General features: G+C 53.4%; 10 protein-coding genes and 1 non-coding gene across 11 annotated transcripts; 4 read left to right on the forward strand and 7 right to left on the reverse strand.

Moving 5' to 3' along the window:
- Window positions 1-166: 166 nt before the first annotated feature.
- Window positions 167-2,896, reverse strand: LTS14_007629 (uncharacterized protein; the record flags this gene model as incomplete). Its single annotated transcript, XM_064840320.1, has 1 exon — window positions 167-2,896. The coding sequence occupies one exon, from the start codon at window positions 2,894-2,896 to the stop codon at window positions 167-169; it is 2,730 nt and encodes a 909-aa protein (XP_064692200.1).
- A 262-nt stretch (window positions 2,897-3,158) lies between these two features.
- On the reverse strand, window positions 3,159-4,301 carry LTS14_007630 (uncharacterized protein; the record flags this gene model as incomplete). The annotated part of the gene is made up of 2 exons (XM_064840321.1): window positions 3,159-3,714; window positions 3,760-4,301. 2 exons carry the CDS (start codon window positions 4,299-4,301, stop codon window positions 3,159-3,161), a joined length of 1,098 nt encoding a protein of 365 aa, XP_064692201.1.
- Window positions 4,302-4,580: 279 nt separating this feature from the next.
- On the forward strand, window positions 4,581-5,504 carry LTS14_007631 (uncharacterized protein; the record flags this gene model as incomplete). The annotated part of the gene is made up of 1 exon (XM_064840322.1): window positions 4,581-5,504. The coding sequence occupies one exon, from the start codon at window positions 4,581-4,583 to the stop codon at window positions 5,502-5,504; it is 924 nt and encodes a 307-aa protein (XP_064692202.1).
- A 236-nt stretch (window positions 5,505-5,740) lies between these two features.
- Window positions 5,741-6,337, forward strand: LTS14_007632 (uncharacterized protein; the record flags this gene model as incomplete). The annotated part of the gene is made up of 1 exon (XM_064840323.1): window positions 5,741-6,337. One exon carries the CDS (start codon window positions 5,741-5,743, stop codon window positions 6,335-6,337), a length of 597 nt encoding a protein of 198 aa, XP_064692203.1.
- An 800-nt stretch (window positions 6,338-7,137) lies between these two features.
- On the forward strand, window positions 7,138-8,310 carry LTS14_007633 (uncharacterized protein; the record flags this gene model as incomplete). The annotated part of the gene is made up of 1 exon (XM_064840324.1): window positions 7,138-8,310. One exon carries the CDS (start codon window positions 7,138-7,140, stop codon window positions 8,308-8,310), a length of 1,173 nt encoding a protein of 390 aa, XP_064692204.1.
- Window positions 8,311-8,595: 285 nt separating this feature from the next.
- On the reverse strand, window positions 8,596-8,706 carry LTS14_007634. Its single transcript has one exon. It is a non-coding gene; the product is annotated as a tRNA-Lys (tRNA).
- A 766-nt stretch (window positions 8,707-9,472) lies between these two features.
- LTS14_007635 (uncharacterized protein) lies at window positions 9,473-11,008 on the reverse strand (the record flags this gene model as incomplete). The annotated part of the gene is made up of 1 exon (XM_064840325.1): window positions 9,473-11,008. The coding sequence occupies one exon, from the start codon at window positions 11,006-11,008 to the stop codon at window positions 9,473-9,475; it is 1,536 nt and encodes a 511-aa protein (XP_064692205.1).
- Window positions 11,009-13,393: 2,385 nt separating this feature from the next.
- On the forward strand, window positions 13,394-15,150 carry LTS14_007636 (uncharacterized protein; the record flags this gene model as incomplete). Its single annotated transcript, XM_064840326.1, has 2 exons — window positions 13,394-14,898; window positions 15,042-15,150. The coding sequence occupies 2 exons, from the start codon at window positions 13,394-13,396 to the stop codon at window positions 15,148-15,150; spliced, it is 1,614 nt and encodes a 537-aa protein (XP_064692206.1).
- Window positions 15,151-15,739: 589 nt separating this feature from the next.
- On the reverse strand, window positions 15,740-17,707 carry TRM44 (tRNA(Ser) Um(44) 2'-O-methyltransferase; the record flags this gene model as incomplete). The annotated part of the gene is made up of 2 exons (XM_064840327.1): window positions 15,740-17,358; window positions 17,416-17,707. The coding sequence occupies 2 exons, from the start codon at window positions 17,705-17,707 to the stop codon at window positions 15,740-15,742; spliced, it is 1,911 nt and encodes a 636-aa protein (XP_064692207.1).
- Window positions 17,708-18,273: 566 nt separating this feature from the next.
- On the reverse strand, window positions 18,274-18,879 carry GNA1 (Glucosamine-phosphate N-acetyltransferase-like protein; the record flags this gene model as incomplete). Its single annotated transcript, XM_064840328.1, has 2 exons — window positions 18,274-18,499; window positions 18,578-18,879. The coding sequence occupies 2 exons, from the start codon at window positions 18,877-18,879 to the stop codon at window positions 18,274-18,276; spliced, it is 528 nt and encodes a 175-aa protein (XP_064692208.1).
- Window positions 18,880-19,551: 672 nt separating this feature from the next.
- LTS14_007639 (uncharacterized protein) lies at window positions 19,552-21,012 on the reverse strand (the record flags this gene model as incomplete). The annotated part of the gene is made up of 3 exons (XM_064840329.1): window positions 19,552-20,279; window positions 20,329-20,773; window positions 20,824-21,012. 3 exons carry the CDS (start codon window positions 21,010-21,012, stop codon window positions 19,552-19,554), a joined length of 1,362 nt encoding a protein of 453 aa, XP_064692209.1.
- Between the last annotated feature and the right edge of the window lie 954 nt (window positions 21,013-21,966).

Here is a 21,966-nt window from a genome sequence, read left to right on the forward strand (position 1 = left end):
ATCTTTCGCCCTTATACAAGTACAGGAGTTCAATGTACAGCTCTACCTACGCACTCCTAGGCACAGCCAGTCTGCACAGTTGTAACACACCTGATTCTCGTCTCGCTGCCCTGCTTGGCCCAATCCGCCCACATAACGCCCAAGCATGACACCATCACCCAATTCCCTAACCACGCAAGCCTTCCCTCTCCTTCTTCTCCTGAGCTTCACGCTTCCTGCTCTCTCGCAACCTATCATAATGACCATTGGTAAGCCTCTCTTTAAACCTAGCCGCATATGTCTCCCTTTTCCTAGCAGCCTCTTCCTTCATATCATTCAGAAGATACGCTCTGGAGTCTTCCGCCCTCTGACATTGAGCTTTGACCTTAGCACACTCTGCTTCTGTCCTCCTCGCTACCGCTCTCAGTCCCTCTTTCTCCGCCACAGCTTCCTGCAACCTGTCCTTCAGCTCCCGATGCTCGATCGCCTGCCAGTCACTCTTGTCTTCTGCCTCCCGCTTGGCTTTCTCCGCGGTCTTAGTCTGTTGGTAGAACTTTTCGTTCTCGACTTTCAGTCTATTGCCCTCCGTCCTAGATCTCTGGTCGTCCACTCGGAGGATCTCATTCTCTGCTTTGAGTGTCTCGTTATCGTCTCTCAGCTTTTTCTTCCGCGCTTTGAGTCTCTCATCATCTGTCTTGAATCTCGCAGCCTCAGCTTCGGCATGCTCGCGACGGTGCCTCTCTACGGCCGTCTTTCTAGCGATCTCGTCGTGAAGCCAGCACTTGTCAATGTCAGAGATGAAGACTGTGGAGCGATTCGCTGGGACTCTTGAAGTGGTATCCTCTGGCTGCGATGATAGCATTGCGGTTAGTGGCGGTTCACGTAGCTCGGTGGATTGGACTATGTCTTTGTTTGACTGTCTGAGTAAAGTGAGTGGCGTGTGCGTGGAGGCTGATGTATCGTTGTCCTGTTCTGCTGTTTTAAGGCTCGGCGGATCGTTCGTCTCGACGTCTCTGGTCGCTTGAGTAGCTATCGTGATGTCGGTGTTAGTTTCTGCTACAGCCTCGCCGTTCATTGTTGGCACTGGGACGTCTCTGGCCGTATCAGTGGTTTCTGCAACTTTGACAGCGCTCACACTGCTCTGGTCAATGCCTGTCGCTGTGAAAGTGGCGGTCTGGTCGTCGGCTTGCTGCTGAAATGGACTGTAGGGCTCGGTTACGATCATGGACCGAGGTGTGTCTGGAGTAAGCATTCCCTGGCCGTCCCGTTCACCATTGTAGGCGTACTTGTCCGTACTGGACCGCCTTGAATGATCCTCCGAGCTTGACTTTGCTGGGTGGTCGTTCGCCAGCGGGATCGTAATGGCAGGTGCACGGTGTGGGCTTGTCACGAGCGCTTTGCTCTGAGAAATCATTGAGTCAGAGAGAAGCGCTTTCAAGGCCGGCGGTTGAGCCAAACCACCGTCCTCGATGAAGGATGTCGCACCAAACGGCTTTCCCATCACAGTACGTCGGATGAGCCTAGGACGCGAAGCAGGACCCTGGCCTTTGCCGCTCTCGTCGTCGCTCTCGTTTTCACCGTCACTTTGGACAGTGGTAGCCGGAGTCTTGCTGAAGAGGTTGCTCGAGAGATTCACGGTTGAGACGGTGTTTGTGCCTGGGAATTCCAACTCAAGCGCGCTCGTGGGATTCGGTCTCGCACGCTTCGCGCGACGCTCGAGCTTGTTGCTTTGCTTGGTCCGAGTAGTGTGGCTACCGACACTGTCCACATTCTGCGCGCTGGGTGGGCGCAGTGTCTCGATTCCAGTTGAGCAAGGAACTGCCTCGACGCTCTGCATGACATTCTCTTCTTTGTTGCCGTCCTGTGACAGCCACCGTGAGGTCCTGCCATTTGATTCATACCTGCCAAGCCTCGTACCAGGCGATTGCACGTCGATCGGACCTTTACCTGAGAACTCACTTCCGGCTTCAAATATCTGCCGGTTTCTCGTGCTGGGTACCCAGCCATTCGACATGCCAACCTCTACGAGCCCGGCTCCCACTCGTACCGATGGTTTCCTAGGTATAGGAGTAATGTTCTCACCGTCAGAGATATGGTCTTTTCCGTCACTCGATGTTCCCGCCTCAAACACCAGGCCTGCCATGCGTTTCCGCATCCGCCCTCCAGCGTTTGTGGGCGTAAGTTGCTCATTGCTTGCTTCCTTTGCGTGTACCGGCTCATAGTCACCGTCCAAATACTCCGCCTCGATGCTCGAGCTTACCTTCCGCTTCCTCAGCTGCCTATCAGACCTTGGCACGGAGAACCGCTTGTGATCACCATCTTCCTCCTCATCTTCTTCTTCGCCCTTGTTTTCGTCACTGTGCTCGTTACCATGGCTGTCAGTGACCATGTCAGTTGCGTCCGCCATAGACGCATCCCCGTCGCTTCGTGCAATTGACTTTCTTACGTTCTTGCCACCACGACCAGGCCGACCACCGGCATCAGCACCGAGTTCGCCCTTCCGCTTCAGAGTCCTTCTAGCCTCGTTGACCAAATCCCTCTCAATCTTCTTCTTGACCAAGTCGACCTGCTTCTCGAAATCCTTCGGCTTCATACCCGGCTTATATCTCTGGCCAGCCAACAGATTCCCGAATTGAATTCCAGTATTTAAGATCGCCTCCCACATTTTAGCACGAATCTTGCCATTGGCGTCGAAGTCCGCAGGCAGCTGTCTAATGATCGGCTGGCCGTTCACTTTGATCATGGTCATCTTACGCCTGACCTCCGCCTTGAGGTTCGAGAGTTCTTTGTCGTCACAGTGGAGTACCCTCTTCATCGTCACGTTGTCGGTGGCCACGATTTGTGACGACCCGCATTGCTTGCTTGTGCTTGGTGGTTTCGAGGGAATACTCGCAGTCTTGGCAGATGATGGTGCCATGTTGGAGCATAGAAGACTGAACATGAAGGATTGTGAAGACGTGCTTCCTTGTGATTGTCGCGTACCGGAGGGACGGTTGTGTTGTTAAGTTGTTCCTCTACAAACCTCTTTAGCTCCTTCGTCGGTGTTGAAGCGTCGAAATTCAAGAAGATGTCCGAGGGAAGAGCAAGACTCATATAGTGCCTCATTGTCGGCGTTTGCTCATCAGTCATGCACGTCGGAACCTTGATATTGGAGTGAGTTGCGTTTCTTCCTAACACGCTTACCCCTCCCTCACTTCAATCATATCCCAGCACATCTTGAGAAACCGCTCTCGATACTCAGGTGCCGTAGTAGTGATACTCATGTGCCCCTGCTTGTCAACGACATTGTATGCGGAAATCAATCCCGTCATCGCCTTAGCGTACACTTTATGCTTGGACCAGAAGAAGTCGAGGATCGCAGCACGATATGCATATTTTCCGTCTGAAGAGGGGATGCCGGTGCGCCAGCTGGGTGGCGATGGTGGTATGAAGGGACCGGCATGTGGTGGCGATAGGCCGTCTGGCTGTTGTATAGTGAGGTTGCCATCGGTTCCATTGCCGTCGGATGAAGCATTGGCCTTAATGGAGACCAGCGGGATGCGGACGAGGAACAGGGAGTAGTCTACAGCATCGCAATCACTCAACAATTTCGTGTCCTTGGCCAATTGAGCCTTGAAGTCCTCTGCTTGGTCGAGAGTGAGGACCAGCTTGTCCTTGAACTCATCAGCGAGCTTCTCCTTCGTCTCATCATTGGTCAACGCTCCACCAGCTATATCTCGTTCGGGGAAGAAGTACCTGAGCAAATCAGCAGATGTCATTTTGCTACCAGAACATACTCACGACATAGGCTTCAGATCCCAATTCTTCCATTTCCCACTCTTCTCGCCCTCCTCCTTCCCAAACATGATGTTTTCCATAACAAGATGATGACTCGGCGCCGTGCCTATGACACTGCCAAGACTATGCTGTGAATGTTCGAGAAAGTCGGTGATCCTGATCAGAAGGCTGGTCGCATTATTGAACATATAATCTACATACTTCTCTAGCAAATCGTCCTTGAAAAAGCTGTGCTCAAACTGGCGCGGCACACTTTTCACCAGATACTTGCCGTCCTTTGTGTGGAAGAAAGTGGAGCCGCTGAAGCCAATGTCGCCCATTGCCACCAGGCTGTCGTCTGCAGTGAAGCTCCCCGCGTACGACTTCTCCGAAACTTGCCATACCTGTCTGAGCGACCTGAACAGGTCAGGAGAGATGCAATCAAAGGTCAATGTGGTCGTGTTGAAGGCAGCTGGTATTTTACCTAGGAGACCGGGCTTCTCGTTCCGTTCGAGGAGGCTATGTTGGATGGAGTGAGCGATTGCTTCTTCTCTCGACAGTGCCATATCGCTGTAGGCTGCTGGGCGAGGAAACCCCAATGGTGGTTCTACAGCCTGCGGCTGACATGGTCGCCTAAGGAGAGGTGTGATGGAAGGGGAGAGACTGAGGTACGATGCGTCATCCGGCACTTTGAGTTCGTGGGGGTGCATGGGGGCATGGGCGCATGACTCGCAACTGCCACATTGAGCCAAGCTCGACCAAGCACATGATTTTGATGATCTTCCTTAGATGGATTCCCGACTTCTCAATCACACGCTCACATCTGCTGGACCGCTACCAATTCAATGGCGAAGGAACGGTCGATCAACCCAGCTGCGGCTCAACGCAAGGCAGACAAGCAGAAAGAAATCAACAAGTCTCGCAAACAGCAACAGTCGCAAAAGAACGAGAAGCTCGCCAAGCGCAACCCAGATCGATCACAGCGGCAGGTTGATGAGCTGAAGGAGCTTGAGGCAGCCGGAACTCTACGACCGAAAGACAAGGAGAACTTGGCACAACTTGAGCGAGATCTGAAGGGCGTGAAGCGGGCACGAGAAGCGCTTGGAGTAAAAGACGACAGCAAGAGGTTTAGCGAGCGCAAAGACGTACGACAGGAGCAACGAGAGCGAAGGCAACAACAGCAGCCTTCGCGCCAACCTCAACATCTCGGCAAGCGAAGACGAGACGACGAAAATGACAATGGAAGCGATACCGACCCGGAAGTACGAAGCATCCCCATGCCTCGCGACACACCGCCACCCATACCGCGCCAATCGAATCGAGACCTTCAGATCGGTGTAGACGGCCAAAGAAGACCTCACGCTTTGCCCTCCAAACCTAACATCCCACCTCCACAACTCACATACGGCGCGGCACCCCAAATCCGCGACCTGAAGAAGGAAGCTGTCAAATTCACGCCGTCTGTAGTCTCACAGCAGAAGAACCGGATAAAAGGGCAGGGGCGACTGTTGGAGCCAGAGGAGGCGGATAGGTTGGAGAAGAGTGGGTACGCCGATGTGAAGAAAGTGGAGGAAGAGGTGGAGAAGGAAGTGCAGCTCGATGAGGCGGCGGAAGATGTCAGAATGCAGGGCGCAAATGTCGATCAGCTCGAAGAAGAGGCGAGGAGGTTTGAGAGAGAGATGGCTGAGCTAGATACTGTAGAGGCAGAAGCCTCAACGGCAGGCGCAAGAGGTGTCATGATGGAGGAAGTGGAAGACGATGGCACGTGAGCGGATGTCTCATGGTGATTACTACCACGTGATCATCGTCAGCATCAGCCTTGTACCAGCATATGCGCTTAGCAAACACAAGATCCGCTTGTGTGTCTTAGTCAACGGCTGCGTGCGTGCGTGCATGGGCAGCAAGCCTAGGATACAGCATGAGACTCACAGATCTGGGACAAGCTTGACTCAGACACTTCTGCGTGTCACCAGCATCTATCACGATAAACATAAAGACGACCAGCATGGCCTACTCAGAGGATCTTTCCTACTATGAAGATTATTACGAAGACGACTCTGGCACGGATCCGAACAATAGTCACAACGACATCGCCGACTGGATGGATAACCAAGACCTCACCCGCGACCTCCGAGCTCAACTCCTAACCCAGCACGCGCAAGATCAAGCCCAACTCTCACCCCCATGGCTCGTAGTGCGGGCACTACATCAGCTCCTTCTCTCACTTCTCTGGATCCTGTTCTATCCCGTGCGCTGGACATTACATCTCATCGATGCCCGTCTTAGCTCCAGCAACGGCAAAGCGTATATCCTCTCCATCCACGAAAACGGTAATCTCCCGCACCGAGCCCCATACCATCGAATCGTGGGCGTATTCACAAATCTTAATGCTGCGAAAACGGCTGTCGCGGAGATGCTGGCGTTGCCACAGTATAACGGGAGATTGTTCTTGGGGCTTCACACGCCGGAGTGGGCGGAGAGTGAGATGGGTTCTATGGTTTTATGTGTTGAAGGGCAGGAAGGTGGGGGGCGACATGGCCATGGTGGCGGCGATGGGGGATTCAGGTTTATTGTTGAGAGGATGTGCGTGAAGTGGCGATGACCGGAACCCATCTAGCAATGCGAAGCCTCCGCGAGGCACGTTGAAAAGTATGCTCCATTAGCAAGATACACGTTCGACAATCCGATACCATTACCATGACCGCGAACCTGACCTCGCAGGTTGTTGGTTGGACAATATCTGGACAACACACCAAGTCTAGCACGGAGAGGCAAGCAGCGCCAAGTTTCGGCCCCGAAGAGTTCGATAAGTCAGGCCTTCTTCTGCAGCCTAGAGTTACTACACGGGCTGCGACGAACGCCCAATGCGAATCCGGTCTTTAGTCAGCCCGAACACCGATGACCGATCGCCTTGCCACACGAAAGACAACCACATGAACTGCACGCCGCTTCCGAATACACAGCTACGTACTCTTGGCGCTCATCTCTTTGAGCTTCCAATGGCTTTACTTTATCCTTACAACGTGGGTTGCCTGCGCGCAGCCTGTGCAATGTGCACGCATGGGGCCGATACACCGACCGGTGAAGACGCAATCTTGTCTACGACGTACCACGCAAGCGGTTGACGGGTTGCTTTTCGGACGAAGATGCATTCTCGCTGTGTTGGTGGCGTCCGTGTGTGCGTGTAGACTGATATTTGAATGAGATGGTGAGGCAGTGCGGTTCAGCTGTAGTAGATTGTGATGTGGATGGTATATAGGCAGCTCAGTATCATTTCGCCCACCTCTTCACTCCAAAGCAACAAAAGATCACACAATCTACCCATACCAGCTTGACGATTGTCAGACAGGTCCCTACGAAACCACATTAAAACGAAAAGCTCCATACAAACCTTAGACAACAATGGCAACAACCCACATCCCCTCAAACGTGGACGTAGCAATAGTGGGTGGTGGCCCTGCCGGCCTAACAACGGCCATCACCCTCCTCCAGTCCGGAGTAAAGACCATCGTCCTCGATGCTGCTCCCGCCCCGAACCCAGCCTCTCGCGCTACGGTCATCCACTCTCGCACGTTAGAAGTCATGGAAGATCTCAGCCTGGTCGACGAGATCCAGGCGGCAGGGAAGCAAGCCGATCAATGGTTCATCAGGTCTGGGAACTCGGTCCTGGCCAATTTGAGTTTCAAGGAAGTGCCGGGAAAGTATAATTACTTCGTTACGATTCCGCAGGTCAAGACCGAGGAGTTGTTGCAGGCGCGAGTGGAGGCACTAGGTGGGAGCGTGTTCAGAGGGGCGAAGGTTGCAGATGTGGTCGACTCTGGTGACAAAGTGAAGTTAGAAGTTGGGCTGCAAGATACGAAGGCGACGATCGAGGCGGCTTACGTCGTGGCGGCGGACGGGCTGCATAGTACCATCCGCGAAGCCCTTGGGATCGAATTCAAGGGCGGCGAGTACAAGGAGTCGTTTGTGACGGCGGACATGCATCTCTCCTCTCTTGGAGGCCTCAACGAAGCGTTGCACCTCTACCTTCATACTTCGGGCTTCGTACTCCTAATCCCAGAACCGAACGATATCTGGCGGATCGTGGCTACAGTCGCCGAAGCTCCGAAAGTGCAAGATGCGGCTTTCTACCAGAAATTGGTGGATGAGAGAACGATTCCGGGCATCGAGGTGAAGGATTTAACGTGGTATAGTCGCTTCCATATCCATCATCGACTTGCTGCTGGATACCGCAAGGGTCGTGTCTTCTTAGCAGGAGACGCCGCACATGTGCACTCTCCGGCTGGTGGGCAGGGCATGAATACTGGAATCCAGGATGGCTATCGACTTGGTCAGATCTTGTCGGAGGCCATTCGAGATGGCAAGACGGATCCGGCATCTCTCGATCGATATCACAAGGAACGCAGGCCTGAGGCACAGGGAGTGGTGAAGATGACGCATAACATCACGTCCAGTGCCGCGATCACCTCGCCCATTCTGGCGTTTGTGAGGAACTGGATGATCTGGCTATTGATGAATTTTGCTTTTGCGAGGCAGTATTTGACTGTGAGGTTGGCGGAGTTGGAGCACTTCTAGTAGCACTTTTTTGGAATAGGAGCTGCTTAGCCATGGGTCGCGCGGTCGCAGGATAGTACACCACTCTTCCCAAGCCTGATGTAAACTTCCAGTTCTTTTGATGGTCATTTCTTCGGAGTCTGTTACCTTGGCATTTGTAGTACTGTTGAGATCGAACCGTAGACAAAAAGTACTCCATGCACTCCCGCCCACAGGACATGCATGCTCTAAAGCGAATGGCACTTTGCGATGCCAAAAAGAAGACGCTCCTCGAAGAAGGCTTTAACCCTTCCGTAGCAATGTGTGATCTCCCGCGGAGAGGCTCGAACTCTCAACCTTGAGATAACATTTCCAACGCTCACTTCCGTGAAGCAGAGACGATTTAAAAGTCTCACGCGCTAGCCAATTGTGCTATGATTTATTAGTTTCGCCAGTAATTGAACAGATCGAAACGATTGTCACTTACCCACGCGGGACGGAGCACGCTTTCAAGAAGACCCTACGAGTTAAACATAATATATTCTACAGAACATGACGTGCCGAATATCACCCGACTGATCGTATCCTGACGCAAGATTTCCTGAATACCATATGGTAGCTGCATCATTTTCCGCCTTATCTTCCATGTCGTCTTGTAGATCCCCGGGTGGCGTTCGGTATAGGTCTGCCATCTGATGAAACGACGGCGACACGGCCGTGAACGACGCATTTTTGATGTCTGAATCCGACCATGACCCCTGCTGTTACTCTACGCACCGTCACGAGTGGCGTGCCAGATTCATATCGATGAAGAGATGTTGGAAGATTCGAAGAGGCCCGGTAGAAGGCGTGGGATTGAAGGAGGATGTCAATCCGCGAACGCGAAGCTATAAGCCCCTGAACAGGATACGAGCAAGGATGGAGTTGGTCACTGTGCGGCGTCTATGATAGATACTATACTTGCGAACTGCTAGACTGCACTCCTAGTCAACGTGATATGGAGGCGAAAACGACAGAGACGACATCGTCGAGCACTGAGGGAAGTCGCAGAGACAGGACGTTGTCCTACCTGGGATGTAATGAGGTGGATTCGAAGTATCGTACATCTGCTTCTCCATCTGTCATTCATACATAAATACACCTACACAATCTCTTGCAGTGACACTAGAGTGGAGTCTGCCTCCCGATAGCTTTTACGTAGCATCTACAAATCACCCTTAGCCACATATGGCTCCAACCTCTCCTTCAACCCCTCAATGGTCAGATCCTCACCAGTCCAATACTCAACCTTCGCGCCCTCAAGCTTCTTAGGCGGGATGATGACATCACTGACCACCTGTATCACACCATCCTCCGCGATACCATCCTGGACGGAAACGCGCGAGAAGGCGTTGATCTTGATAGTGATGAAGCCACCATATCGGGCAACATCCACAGCCAACTTCTTGTCCTCGAGCAGAGTAGGCAGATCAACATGATATAGGCCCTTGGGGATATCATTGTCGCTCTTCTCCGAGTGATCGTGGTAGTAAGCATCGCTGTACAGAGTATGGTCGGGAACGACATGGTACTCCAGCAACGCCTTCAGGTACTTCTGTCCGTAAGACGAGAAGAGGAAAGCGTTGATCTTCGGCCCGAGCTTCTGGAACGCAAAGTTCGAGGGGGCGAAGAGTGTGCCGCCTGCATGGTGCGTGGTGTTCAGCTTCTCGAGGAGGCCGGTCTTGCCGAGGCCGAGCTCGAGTGTGCTAAATTCGGTGGGCAGAAGGTCGACGATCTTGATGACGTTTGGTGGGGGGATGATGAGGCTGTCGACGCCATGGATCACGCCGTTGGTGCCGAAGATGTTGACGGCGATGATGCGGGAGTAGAAGTTGACGGTTAGGCCGCGGAGGGTTATCTTGAAGGCCACGCGCTGCGGCTTCTTCTCCTTGGAGAGGTGCTTGCCTTCCAGGAGAGTTGGGGCGGTGTGTGTTACGAGGACACGTGCGGCGGGGTAGAGACCGTCAACTACGTGGTAGGAGAGGATAGCCTTGAGCTGTTCCTTGCTGGGCTCGGGAGCGTGGTCAGGGATCTTCTCGAAGGCCTTGTCGGTGGGAGCAAAGATGGTGTAGTTGGCTTTTGTGCTGTTCAAGGTCTCGACCAAGTCATCGTATTTGTTGATCAGCTTGGCCAGCTTGGTTGTGTACTTGCTTGAGCTGATCAGCTCGTAGACAGTCTCGTTTGGTGGGCCGCGGCGATGCGGAGGGCCGTGATGGGGTGGGTGATCATGGTCTGGCGGGCCGTGATGTGGTGGCTTTTCGTGGTCGGGAGGACCATCATGTGGTGGGTGTGGTGGAGGTGGTGGAGGTGGTGGTGGGCCAGGGTGAGGGCCGTGTGGTGGTGGCTTTTCATCATCGAATGAGTCGTAGAAGTCGTCGCCCTCAGTACGAAGCCATGCGTCGATCTGAGCCGAAGCATCCTCGAAGCTGTTCTCAGCGGCGTATAAAGCCTTTGTACCCTGCTCGAATGCCTCGTCAAGAACGCTCTTGGAGGTCGAGGTGACCTTGTTCCATGCGTTCTTGGCCTCCTCCGCAACCTCGTCGAAGCTGTCGACGATCTGCTTCTTGGTCTCCGCAACCTCCTGTTGCCACCCGCTCTGGCGGTGGTTTTTCTCGATGGAGATCTCGGCGAGTACCTCCTCGGAAGGTAGCACGAAGGCGGTGCTCAATGCCGCAAGTGGCAAAATATGTGAGAACCTCATCTTTGTTGATGGATGGTAGATGAAAGAGAGGGTGAGGAGGAAAACAGAAGGTTATGTTGATGCCTACCGTACTGACTAGAGCTTCCACGAGCACGTTGTGAGAGTGATGATGACGACTTCGATGGCAACGCGTCACTCGGGCGCCTGTTGCCTTTGGAGCTCCGTTCCACGAATGCGAGCAGCAGTAAATGTATCATTGTGCCCGCTACTCATTGTACATGATTTCCCATCCTCTGTATGGTCGACTGCTGTATTGCACCTTGGATTAGGATGATTGTGGTCCCATGGTGAGGTTCGTCTCGTGCTTGTCCTCGACAACTCTTGACGATCAAACAACTCAGCCCCGCCTCTGCCAAGCCGCTGTGAACATCCACCCGAGATGCGCCCGAGTCAGGAGGAAGAACAGTAACGCGTGGCTTCTCATCTTCCTCTCTTCACCGTTCCTGGATCCTGACTCGACCTGGAGCCATCTCACCAGCAGTAATCAATAAGGCCACGCGGCCAAGTCTACGAGACCCACCTAGCAGTCCTGCTGGAGCAGAAGTGTACAGGACGGGTGCTTGGCCAAGCGAAGCCTTGTCAGATAGCATCGACCCACCGTCCAAGTCGGTAGAACAAATGTCTGAGAGGTTGCTTCAGCGCCGTCTACCTACTTTGAGACTCCATCCAGTCAATGCTCCTCGGAACATCTGAAGGCTCAGGATCCCATGAAATCTGCAGCAGTGAGCCTCGAGATGAAGACCCACATTGGCCTGACTGTGAAAGGGCACCAATGCACCAATGGCAAATTGGGGCCCGGTCTAGTCTAAATACGTGACTGGTTCTCGCCATTGATCACGCCACTGTCTATCCGGCCACAGCATCGTCCTACCTGCTTCGTTCGGGAGTCAATTGAGTACGCACATTCGTCGCCAGCGGATCCCTTGGAATGCTTTTCTCTTAGTACCCTTGCCTGCGAGAGCAATTCCAGCCGACAACGGAATGCCTTTGTTCAGAAGGCGACGTTGTATTCGAGTAGCTGTGTGAAGACGGCGTGTAGGATTATCGACATTCTGCCCCGGGAGGGACGACTACGCCCAAAAGGTTGGTCGCAGTAATCCTCTAGCCCCCTTATCTCATCCCTAGGCCCGAACGTGATAGTTCTATGAGGTGGGTAGGGATCAGTCTGATTGTCATGGCCAGCACGGCGATGAATGTCCTGCCTCGAATCAGTCAGTAAGTGGGCATGAAATCGGGTATCCTCAGCCCTCCACTTTGTACTCGGCACAACTTTTGCTGAGCAAACATGACCCTTGAGAATTACTCGATGTCTCAGTCAAAAACATAGCGACCGTCGTCTCCAGCCTTGCAACGTCGTACTAGGAAGGCACACACGGCTCGTCCGCTAGCCGAGCTTCTGCGGCTTCCAACGACAACAGTCTAGAATCTGTCAAGCGCACCAACATCGAATACTACTGGTCAGTCACCACCCTCTCGCGCTTGCTGGCTGTGCGCTTTCGTCATCCGTCAACGTCCATACACGGACGATCGAACAGAAATGTCAGGCGCACACTTCAACGTTGCTCCGACCAGTAAGCGCAGAACACGAGTGCCATTGACACACTGCCGTAAGTCTTTCTCCCTGTCAGATGACGCTTCCCATGAACTAAGCAATCGTTTCAGCATTACAGAAGAATTGCACTACACTGCACTGCCTGAGCTACATATTAGATAGTGATTGAACCTTGACCTGCGAATCATTTTCTTGCATTCATTTTCTGATCAGCCTATGGACTTTGTTACCAGTGATAACGGTGAGCACGCATGACCTTGAGAGGGTGTCTTAGATGAGTGACGGCTTTGCTGATTGTGTTGGGCTTTCCTTTTCGTCTAGGCTTCGACTTTGTCAGACACAATTCGTGAGTTGCTCGCGATACATTCAACTCTTTCGCATCCGCGACAAACCATCGATTCGACGCCTATCCCTGTAGCGAAGGCAAGGCGACCCACGCGACATTGAGCAGATACATCCTTGCAACGAAGCCCAATCACGAGCCCGACCTTTCGCTTTGCATTGCATTTCGACTCCGGCTTGTTCTCGAACACATTAGAAGCATCACCGAGCATGAATCCTCATGTCAACGAGTCTCTCTGCCGCCTGTTCGTACAAGAAGAATGATCGAAAGCACATTCACAACACCACAGAACACAACATAAAGCATAACACCCTTACGTCATACCATCAACCCCGCGCTAAACATTAATTAACCCCCTCCATCGCCTGCACTGCTGCAAGCATCTAAATAAATTGCTCCACCCTAACCGAATTCACCCAATCCTGCTGCCCAGGCTCGCCAAGCCACCAGCCTTGTCGGCGGCATGGAGAAGCTAATCTTGCGCAGCATCATGTATGGTGCCGACAAAATTCCCGACTCCTGGTTCGAGCGAGTCCCCGGCGGCTTCTACAAGACCAAGGACGGCCGGACTGTAGCTGCGGGAAGTGGGAGTGCGACTGCAGCTGGTAGTGGCAATAGTCGACCGAGTACCAGCGAAGGAAAGAGTAGTGGTCGTAGTCGACGCCATAGCACTGGTGAAGCGACACGAGGCCCGCCGCCGGACGCTGAGATGGATTCCGGGTATAGGTCGAGTGGGGGTGGTGGTAGTGGCGGTGGAAGGAGACATCGAGCGCAGAGACGGCAGGAGCGGAGTTCGTATGATGGGATGGAGGACGAGGAGGATTCTTATACAGGCGATGATAGGAGGAGGAGACGGAATCATAGTAGCTCAAGGAGGACCAGGCGCAGTCTTGAGGACGAGGATCGTGGGTATGCTGAGTCACCACGCGACGACCGGCAGGGTAATCGAAGGGGCAATGGGTACGGTGCTGCGCCGTATCCTGAACGCGACTTTGGTCCTACGGCGAGATCCCATCACCCTGGTATGGCAAGCGCGGCTGCGATGGGCGCTGCTGCTGGCGCGGCAGCTGCTCAGGAAGCACCGTACTCTCCAAGTGAAACCAGGTCTCCTCCTCAATTGTCTCCGCAGCCACAACACGCAAATACTGACCGGTCACAATTCTCTGGAGGCTATGTCCCATACGCCCACATCTATGGCTCGAACGATCGACAAGCACCAACTCAGACCTTCTCACCTGCACCACAATCCACATACAGCGGCTCAGTCCAGCCTAACGAAACGAATCGCGTCATGCATCCTGTCGCACCTCCACCAGACCGCTACCAGCAGAACGCTTACGCCCAAGATGGCGCCACCGCAGCCGCAAACGGAGCCGGCGCAGACTATAGTGGCCAATCAAGCTTCTACCCACCAGAGTACGACACCCCACACGACCCGCGCTACATGAACCGTCGCGAAGGCGATCGTAACAACGGGTATGACGGCCACGGAAACTCCCACTCCCCTCCCTCCCGTCGTGACTCCCATCGTAGACATGAAGAAGGAGAAGAAAGCTCGCACGATTCCGCCAGCTACTCCCCACCCCGCAACCGGGACAAACGCCCTCGTGATCACGACCGCCGCCGCCAAGAAGATCCCAGTCAGCGCTCGAAATCCCAGGGCGGACGCCAAGGTAAGTCCCAGCAACTCCAGCAGAATCTCCGGGAACACTTCGACCCTTCCCAGCGTGGTCTGGGCTACAGCGCCGTAGGAGCTCTCGCAGGAGGACTAGCGGGGGGTGAGTTGGCCAAGGGGCCATTGGGGATTGGATTGGGTGCTGTTGTTGGTGCGTTGGGTGCTAATGCTTATGAAGCTAGGGAACGGTATGTACCATCTTCTTTCAAGTCTGCGAACGATGCGGAGCGGAGAGGGCCTGGCGGTGGTATGATGGCTGTTGATCCGCGGCGGCCGCTGAGTGCGCAAACGCGTGGTGGTGCTGTGGATGATACGCTGAGGTGAGAATGATTGATGATGAGTCGAAGGCGTGCGATACAGCTACTTTTGGCTTGATTCGCGTTGGCACGCTTGCACCTTTGTCTTTTGTTGACGATTCACACAAGGTCTGTTCGTATAGCTGACATGAATACCGCGACCACAGACGCAAAGACACCCACCGCCCCACCCGCGACGAAGAACCTTACACCCGTCGCAACAACGAAGACCGGAAAGGTCGTGAAGGTGGACGGAGCGGATACTACTCGGACTAGCAGTCTGAGCACGGGTATCCGCTACCGCCACCTCCTCCGGGTCCTCCGCCACGCAGTCCATTCGGTAGTCCTTTCGGGGGCAGTTGTGCTGATGTTCGCGGCGCTTCCGATCAGCGGCAACCGGGTGATCTGTGGAGGGAGAAGGCGAAGGAGAGGTTGAGGGAGAGTGAAAGTTGGGGGGATGTGCTGTGATGCCGTGCTCGCCAGCGTGGTAAGTAGACGGCTGGACGCATAACCCTATCGCGACTTGTTGTGATGAGAAACGAGAGACATGACGAAGACGGAAAGATCGAAGCTTTCTAACGATGACTGTTACGACGTATGAGACCTACGATCTTCAGTTTGAGCAGCATTGCGTTGCGTTGCATCCTGCTTGTCTGCGAGCGAGCGAGCGAGTATGACCATTTTGCGAGCGGCATTCATATTCCAAGCGGGTTTCGAATTTTGCTGTACCCGGCATAGCTTAGCGATCGGTTGTCCTGCTGCTGCTTCTTTGCATAGGTATGTACGTACGTACAGAGCAACCCTAACACAGTACGGCACAGCATTACACTTTCAACTGGCGGTACCACAGGGGTTCGATGTCATGTTAGTGGCCACTCCCTGGTTTCTTCGCTAACCCTTCAGCTCGCCGGATCCAGTCCTCGCTCACGGTGTTCAGACTCCTGCTCAGTTCCCTCTCCACGAGATCCTTGACCACTACCTTTCGCCTGTTCACATCATGATCACCCTCACCCTCGCCCTCCTCATTCAAAAACCCAGTCCTGTTTCCTCTGTCGTGACCTCTTGCCTCTGGTGCACGATAATATCGACCAACAATACATAGATTTCGCGTACTAGGTATTCTTAGCACCTCCGTCTGAGGCCGGAATCCCGTCTCCTCTGCCAGACTACCCACGTAAGAGCAAAGGCTTGAATAAGCTGAGGGCATTTTCTTCTGGGCTGGTGTGCGGGATAGGGAGCCGGTTTCCGCTGTTCCTGATTTCGTGGGTAGAGCAGTATCGACACGGCTATGTTCATTCTGTAGTTTCTGCTGCTGTTGTGGTAGTCGTGTGTCTGGTAAGGCTTCCCCTTGCACTGCTGGGGTCGTCGAGATGTTCTTCTCCTTGGCAAGAGACTTGGTCGATGATGGTGCTCGGAATCTTGCTCCGGAGAGGTCGTGGCTGCAGCATGGTATTGCTATGAAGGAGGACTTGTTCAGGTAGGCGAGGAGTGGTGTCCAGGCTGTTAGCTCGTCGGCGTGGTTTGAGATGATGAAGGTTTCTGGTGGGAATGTACCGTCGTGCCAGCTTGATGTGATATCGATGGCTGATGAGTTTGGGTTGGTGCTATTGCCATTGCTGTTGTTCGCGTGGTGGTCGAGCAATAGTCGCGGGACAAGAAGTTGCTGCTTCAGATGCTCTTGAATGGCCTTGGGAAAGATCGACCATGTTTTCCGCTCTCGAGCATCGAAGCCCCAGCCTTTGTAGCCTTCGGATAGGAGGATGAAGGTTAAGAGGCCGTTGCCACAGCCTATATCGACGAAACCGGGAAACTGCGGCTTTACACCCTCCTGATCAGCCTCTTCATGCCTATCCACTTCGTCGCTGTCATCATTACCCTCCTGCGAACGAGGAGGACAATGCATGTTCCTCCACAGTTCCACCAAGAACGCCGCAATCCCGATGTCCTCAAAGACATGCTTACCGGGATCCGTGACCTCGACCCATTGCTCTGCTAACAGACGTCCATACTTGGTTTTCAGCCGGGTATACGTATCCTGATACCGTTTCTGTGGAACGATTCGGTCGAGATGGACTCGTTTTTTGTAGCCGGCTTGTTGGCCTTGGCCGTGTTTGTGTATGGTCTGGAGGAGGCGGAGGGCTGTGCGTTGGAGCTTGGGGGTGAGAGATGTGTTGGGGAAGAGGGCGTAGGAGAGGGATAGGGCTCCTGGTGCTGGAGGAGCGGGTGTGTCATCGCCGTTGGAAACAGCGGCTTTCTTCTCGACGGCAGCGTGGTTCCAGCGGTGGAAGAAGGCTACTCGAGATACTGCTGGGTGATAGAAGGGCATCTCATTCTCTGTCTGTGCGTGCGGGATATAGAGTACCACGTTCACCTCCTCATCACCGTCCCATCGCTGGAAGAGATGACAAGTCTGTACCAAAGCCTTGTCGAGCTGGGGATTCCGTGGTATAAGCTGCCGCACCATCGTCCTTCGAAGGTCGTACCCTGGCAAATGTGCTATAAGGGGGCGGTACTCTACTTTCAAGTGCCGCAACAGCTCACCATACAGAGGTTTGCCATCATGCGAGCCACTTTCGCCACTATCGTAGAAGATGTCTGCGCGGAACAGATGGCTTGAGGTTATGTTTGGGTTCTTGATCAGGTTGAGCATGACTTGCTCGAAGATCTCGGGCGGGAAGGAGCAAGGGATTTCCAGTATGGTCATCCATAACTCGTCCGGTAGTCGTAAGTCTGGTTGTGTTGTAGTCCGATCAATGGCTTGGGATTTGTGAGGAGGTTGTGGTGTAGAAACAGGGTCATTTGCGACCGGGTCCTCGTTATGGTCGTTGGCCATGTCATTTGGGGTGCTTCCGTGGCGAGGATCCCAGTGTACTGATATGCTGGGCGTGTGAGTGCCAGCCCTTCAGTTCCGATTCATTATCATGTATACACTGATCAATTCACAAATGCGCGCTTTGTACTCCTGTTAGATGTCTTCTAATAACATCCGACCGCTTTTCTCGTGCTGGACTTCTTGAACCTTTATGTGACGCGAACACAAGCGAAAGACGAGACGGAAAGAAGTTCTTGACGAGTAGTGAAAATGTGGCTTGGCGCTAGTGGGAACAGGAAGGCACGTTTTCAATGCCACTGACAAGTCCTTTCGATGTTGTGGCAGTCCTGTTGTTGTAGAACAGAACATCTATATGCTTGATCTGCTATTGCTCGATATCTGAAGCCGCCCTAATGACCTCGAAACCCTTATCGACATGCCAGACCACAGCAATACCGCTCTTTGAAACGTCGAGGCAGGCCATCTGCATCTACTTGATGGCCTTGAACACCTCTTTGAGTGGTGGCCTTGAACACCCTCTGAGCTATCGCTGGCGGACCCACATGCGTCATGCTCATCACTCAAGTCTACGAACCATAATAATGCGCCATCTCTAGACCAGCCCTCTTGAATCCACACTTCACGTAGAAACCCTCGTTCGCCTCCGAGCAGTCCAGAATCGTCTTGTAGCAACCTGTACCCTCTGCCACATAGTCCAATGCCTGGATAATCCTCAGACCTAGCTTCTTGCCTTGCTGGTCCTTCGCTACCGCAATGTCTTCGATATGGCCGACAAGGCCTAGGTGGTGTATACTGTAGTCAGATCACAGTCAGCTCTCCACTCGATCATCGCCATCGCATACTATCTAGCACAAAATGCATATGACATACAACTTCCTCTCCACAATCAAAGCGCCAGTTCCCACGATCTTCTCTTTCTCGTCTAATATGACCAGGATATGATATCCACCAGCACCCGCCTTCATCTCATCCCATCGCTTCTCAAACTCCTCTTTGCTCACATCACCCACATGTGTCAACACCCTCAGCACATCGAGAAACCCTTGATCGAAATCTCCTCGTTGTAATGGCCGGATTGTGTATCCTTCGGGTAGGGCAGAGACGACAGCGGGAGAGATCAGGGATGGCGCGAACAGTGACTGGGCAGGTACATCGCCGTTTGCTGTTGCCATTGTCGCTGCTACGCCTAGTGTTATGGTAGTGAAGTAGAAAGTTCAAAAAACAGCTCTACAAGCTTCAGCAGAGAGCTTCGCGCGAGGGAAAGTGGAAATAAGAGATTGCACACGGCCTTACCGCTTGGACGAAGGCATTGAATACAGCATCACCTGTAATGTAATACCAAATATCAACATGAAACAGCGGTGACGCCAACTATGCTACAGTCCATGGTGCACGATGTCGTCCTTCCTTCTCGTTCCTAGCTTGGTCAAGCATCTTCACACAGCCCCTCCACGTATTGGTGGACCCTGCACATAATGGCACTATATTTCTATATTTGGCCGAGAGGATGAATGTAGAATATGGCGTCGTCAGAGCAGACTTGAAAACATGAACTCGAAACTCCATAAATGAATCGTACATCGAGATCCTGCTCATTGGGAGAAGCCGAAACCATTGCGTTGGTACAAGGTCTATCACATATACTCCGCCTGCACTGCTTTTCTCGCAGACACTAAAGATGGCCCCATTTGGTATCAAATACTGCATGCCCACAGCCAGAAACGCCTCTTGACTCGCCTCGCTAACGCCATCGAGAACATTCCATGGCTCCGCACAAGTACAGTGCCTCATCTCCGGCTAAAGATCTGCTGTTTGGTCGCCATCCGTACGCACTGACTGCATCACTAGTAGAACTTGCCCCTCGGCACGGCGCAGAAAATGCCCACGAAGACGCAAGAAAGGACGAAGCTGGCCAAGAGTGCCTGCAAGAAAATCGTATCCTGGATCTGTCTGAGCGCGGGCTCCTCGATCCAGATCTGGCGGTCGAGGATTTTGCGGAGGATGTTGCGTTTCTTGTATCGTGGGACCCATGGTTCATCCTCAAAACTGTTGGAAGACCCAGATGTGAGGCTCTCTTGCGAGACGAGCTTCTCGTTGATAGCATCCTCTGGCTCATCGGCGAAGAGCTCCCATGGTCGAAGATGGCGGTGGTGGAGACCGTGAAGCACGACACACATGCCCTTCCATGCGGCAATGAGAGTGGCGATACCGATGAACCACGCAGGGAAGGCGATGAGACGCCATGGTCGGCTGGCATGACTGAGTGTGAGTAAAAGGTCGACGAGGAGGCCGGTGATGATACCGAAGATGCCGAGGCCGCGAGCGAAGAAGACACGAGGACGGTTGCCGTTGCAGATGGTCCAGCGGATGAAGTTGGGGTGAGATTGCTTGCGGAGCGTGTACTCGACACTAGTCATGATGAAGCGGAAGGCGGTGGGGTGAGTAGTGTTCTGGAGGGCGTGCAGGAGAGCGCGACGCTCACGAGCAGAGAGGTTGAGTTCTCGTGAGCTACCTTCGGCGATGTAGACGCTGATGACACGGCTCATTTCGTCGCGGTAGGGTTGCATCGTGACTGCTTAAATGTTAGCGATGTGACTTGGCTAGGGCGAGGTGGTACTTACAAGGCTTCCACTTCATGCCGGCCTCATCGAATGCCTGACTGGCAACCGACTGAGCAACATAGCTACTCGCCAAGGTCTTCTCATCGGCATAGGAAGAACCGTAGTCAGACATTGGTCCACGCTTCTCGTCCACGGAAGAGTGCTCAGGTGTATCGAACGGATCTGCTCTGTCGTTGGTAACTTTAGGCGCACCATCCGCAAAGTCCGTGTCCTTCAGAGCAGCGGCGACGTGGGCGTTGACTTGCTTTGGCTGGCTGTGAGCAGTATTGCCAGCCAGCTCGGCTTCTGCTTGCTCAGCGGTCCAGATAGGTGCCAAAGCTCGCTCGCTCTGCGGAAGTGCGTCCCATTTGGCGCAGTAAGCACGATACCAGAGGAAGAATTGCAGGTTCTCGGCCGAGTGTTCGATGTACTTCAGGTAGTTCATGAAGTCGCGCACGGTGCATGGCTGTGATATGGTCAGTACTTGGCGACACACTCGCAATACACGACACATACTGGGCAAACACCGCCAGAGATAATGCGATCGAACGAAAGTGCTTCCGGGATACCAGCGCTCATGCATGAGCTGCCGGACGATATCGACTCATCGATAGACTTCTGCTTCTCGTCGCCGCTGAGCGAGTCGCGAGAGCCATTGTCGGAGTCCACATAGGCAGGTCGACGATAAGTGAGAGGATAAGGCATGGTGCTGGAGAATCCAGAAGTCCAGATGCCCGTAGACGATGGCGCTGGATGCCGTGCAGAGATCAGATGTGAGGACGATGTTTGTGGATAGCAAAAGACGAGGTAGAGAATGATAAGGTGGAGCGCCCAAGAAGCCAAGAACCTAAATGTACAACCACATCGACACGGACGGCGTTGAAGCTCAAATAGCCTCTTTTGAGTTTGGAACCACCGTTCGTGACGGACTGCCTGTACCGTATCGCAATCCGTGCTCGGCCTGCCAGTGGCGTCGTCGTGGCAAGGAATCGACAGCAAATGCCTGGTCTTCGCTACGCTTGTCGTCCTTTGTGTTATGTGGAACGGACCATCTATGCTAGCTATGTGAAAGTGAGCATGGCAATCTATTGTACCGCGTGCCTGCAAAGACGGACATGACAGTGTGGCTACCTTGATTCGTAGAGGCGACCACTCATAGCGGAGCTTGTCCCATTGCCCCGCCGAACGCCATGCTGCCGGCTGCTGGAAACAGATGCATGGTGGCGAGACCATGGAACGCACATGGGAGGGATACTGTATATACTTTTGAGATGTTCCGACTACCCTTGTCCCTAGCCTACCGATCGATTTGGCACTTTCACGAGATCGCCATGGCTATCATGCATGGTTGCGCTCGCTCAGCTTGCCACCATGGCAGCTCTGTGTCTTGTTTGATGCAAAATGCCTGTCTCGTTTACGTCTTGTCGTGGAAGTAAATATCGGATTTTCCTCAGTGTGTCTCGCCATCTACTTGGGCTTGCAGCTCTTGGGTCCGCAACCCCATCAGGCCCAATCAGGTTTGCATGATGAAGACCTATCGAGTGGTTCAAGATAGCGCCGTGATTTTGCCATAACGTGAGCCAGCCAATAGAAAGTCGTCAGGTCTCGGGTAGGGGAAGCCATGCCGGAGGGGTTTCCTGCAAGGTTGGTCTTGGAAAA

This window comes from Recurvomyces mirabilis, assembly GCF_035927965.1.
Source record: "Recurvomyces mirabilis strain CCFEE 5264 chromosome Unknown scaffold_21, whole genome shotgun sequence".
NCBI classification, from domain to species: Eukaryota; Fungi; Ascomycota; class Dothideomycetes; order Mycosphaerellales; family Teratosphaeriaceae; genus Recurvomyces; species Recurvomyces mirabilis.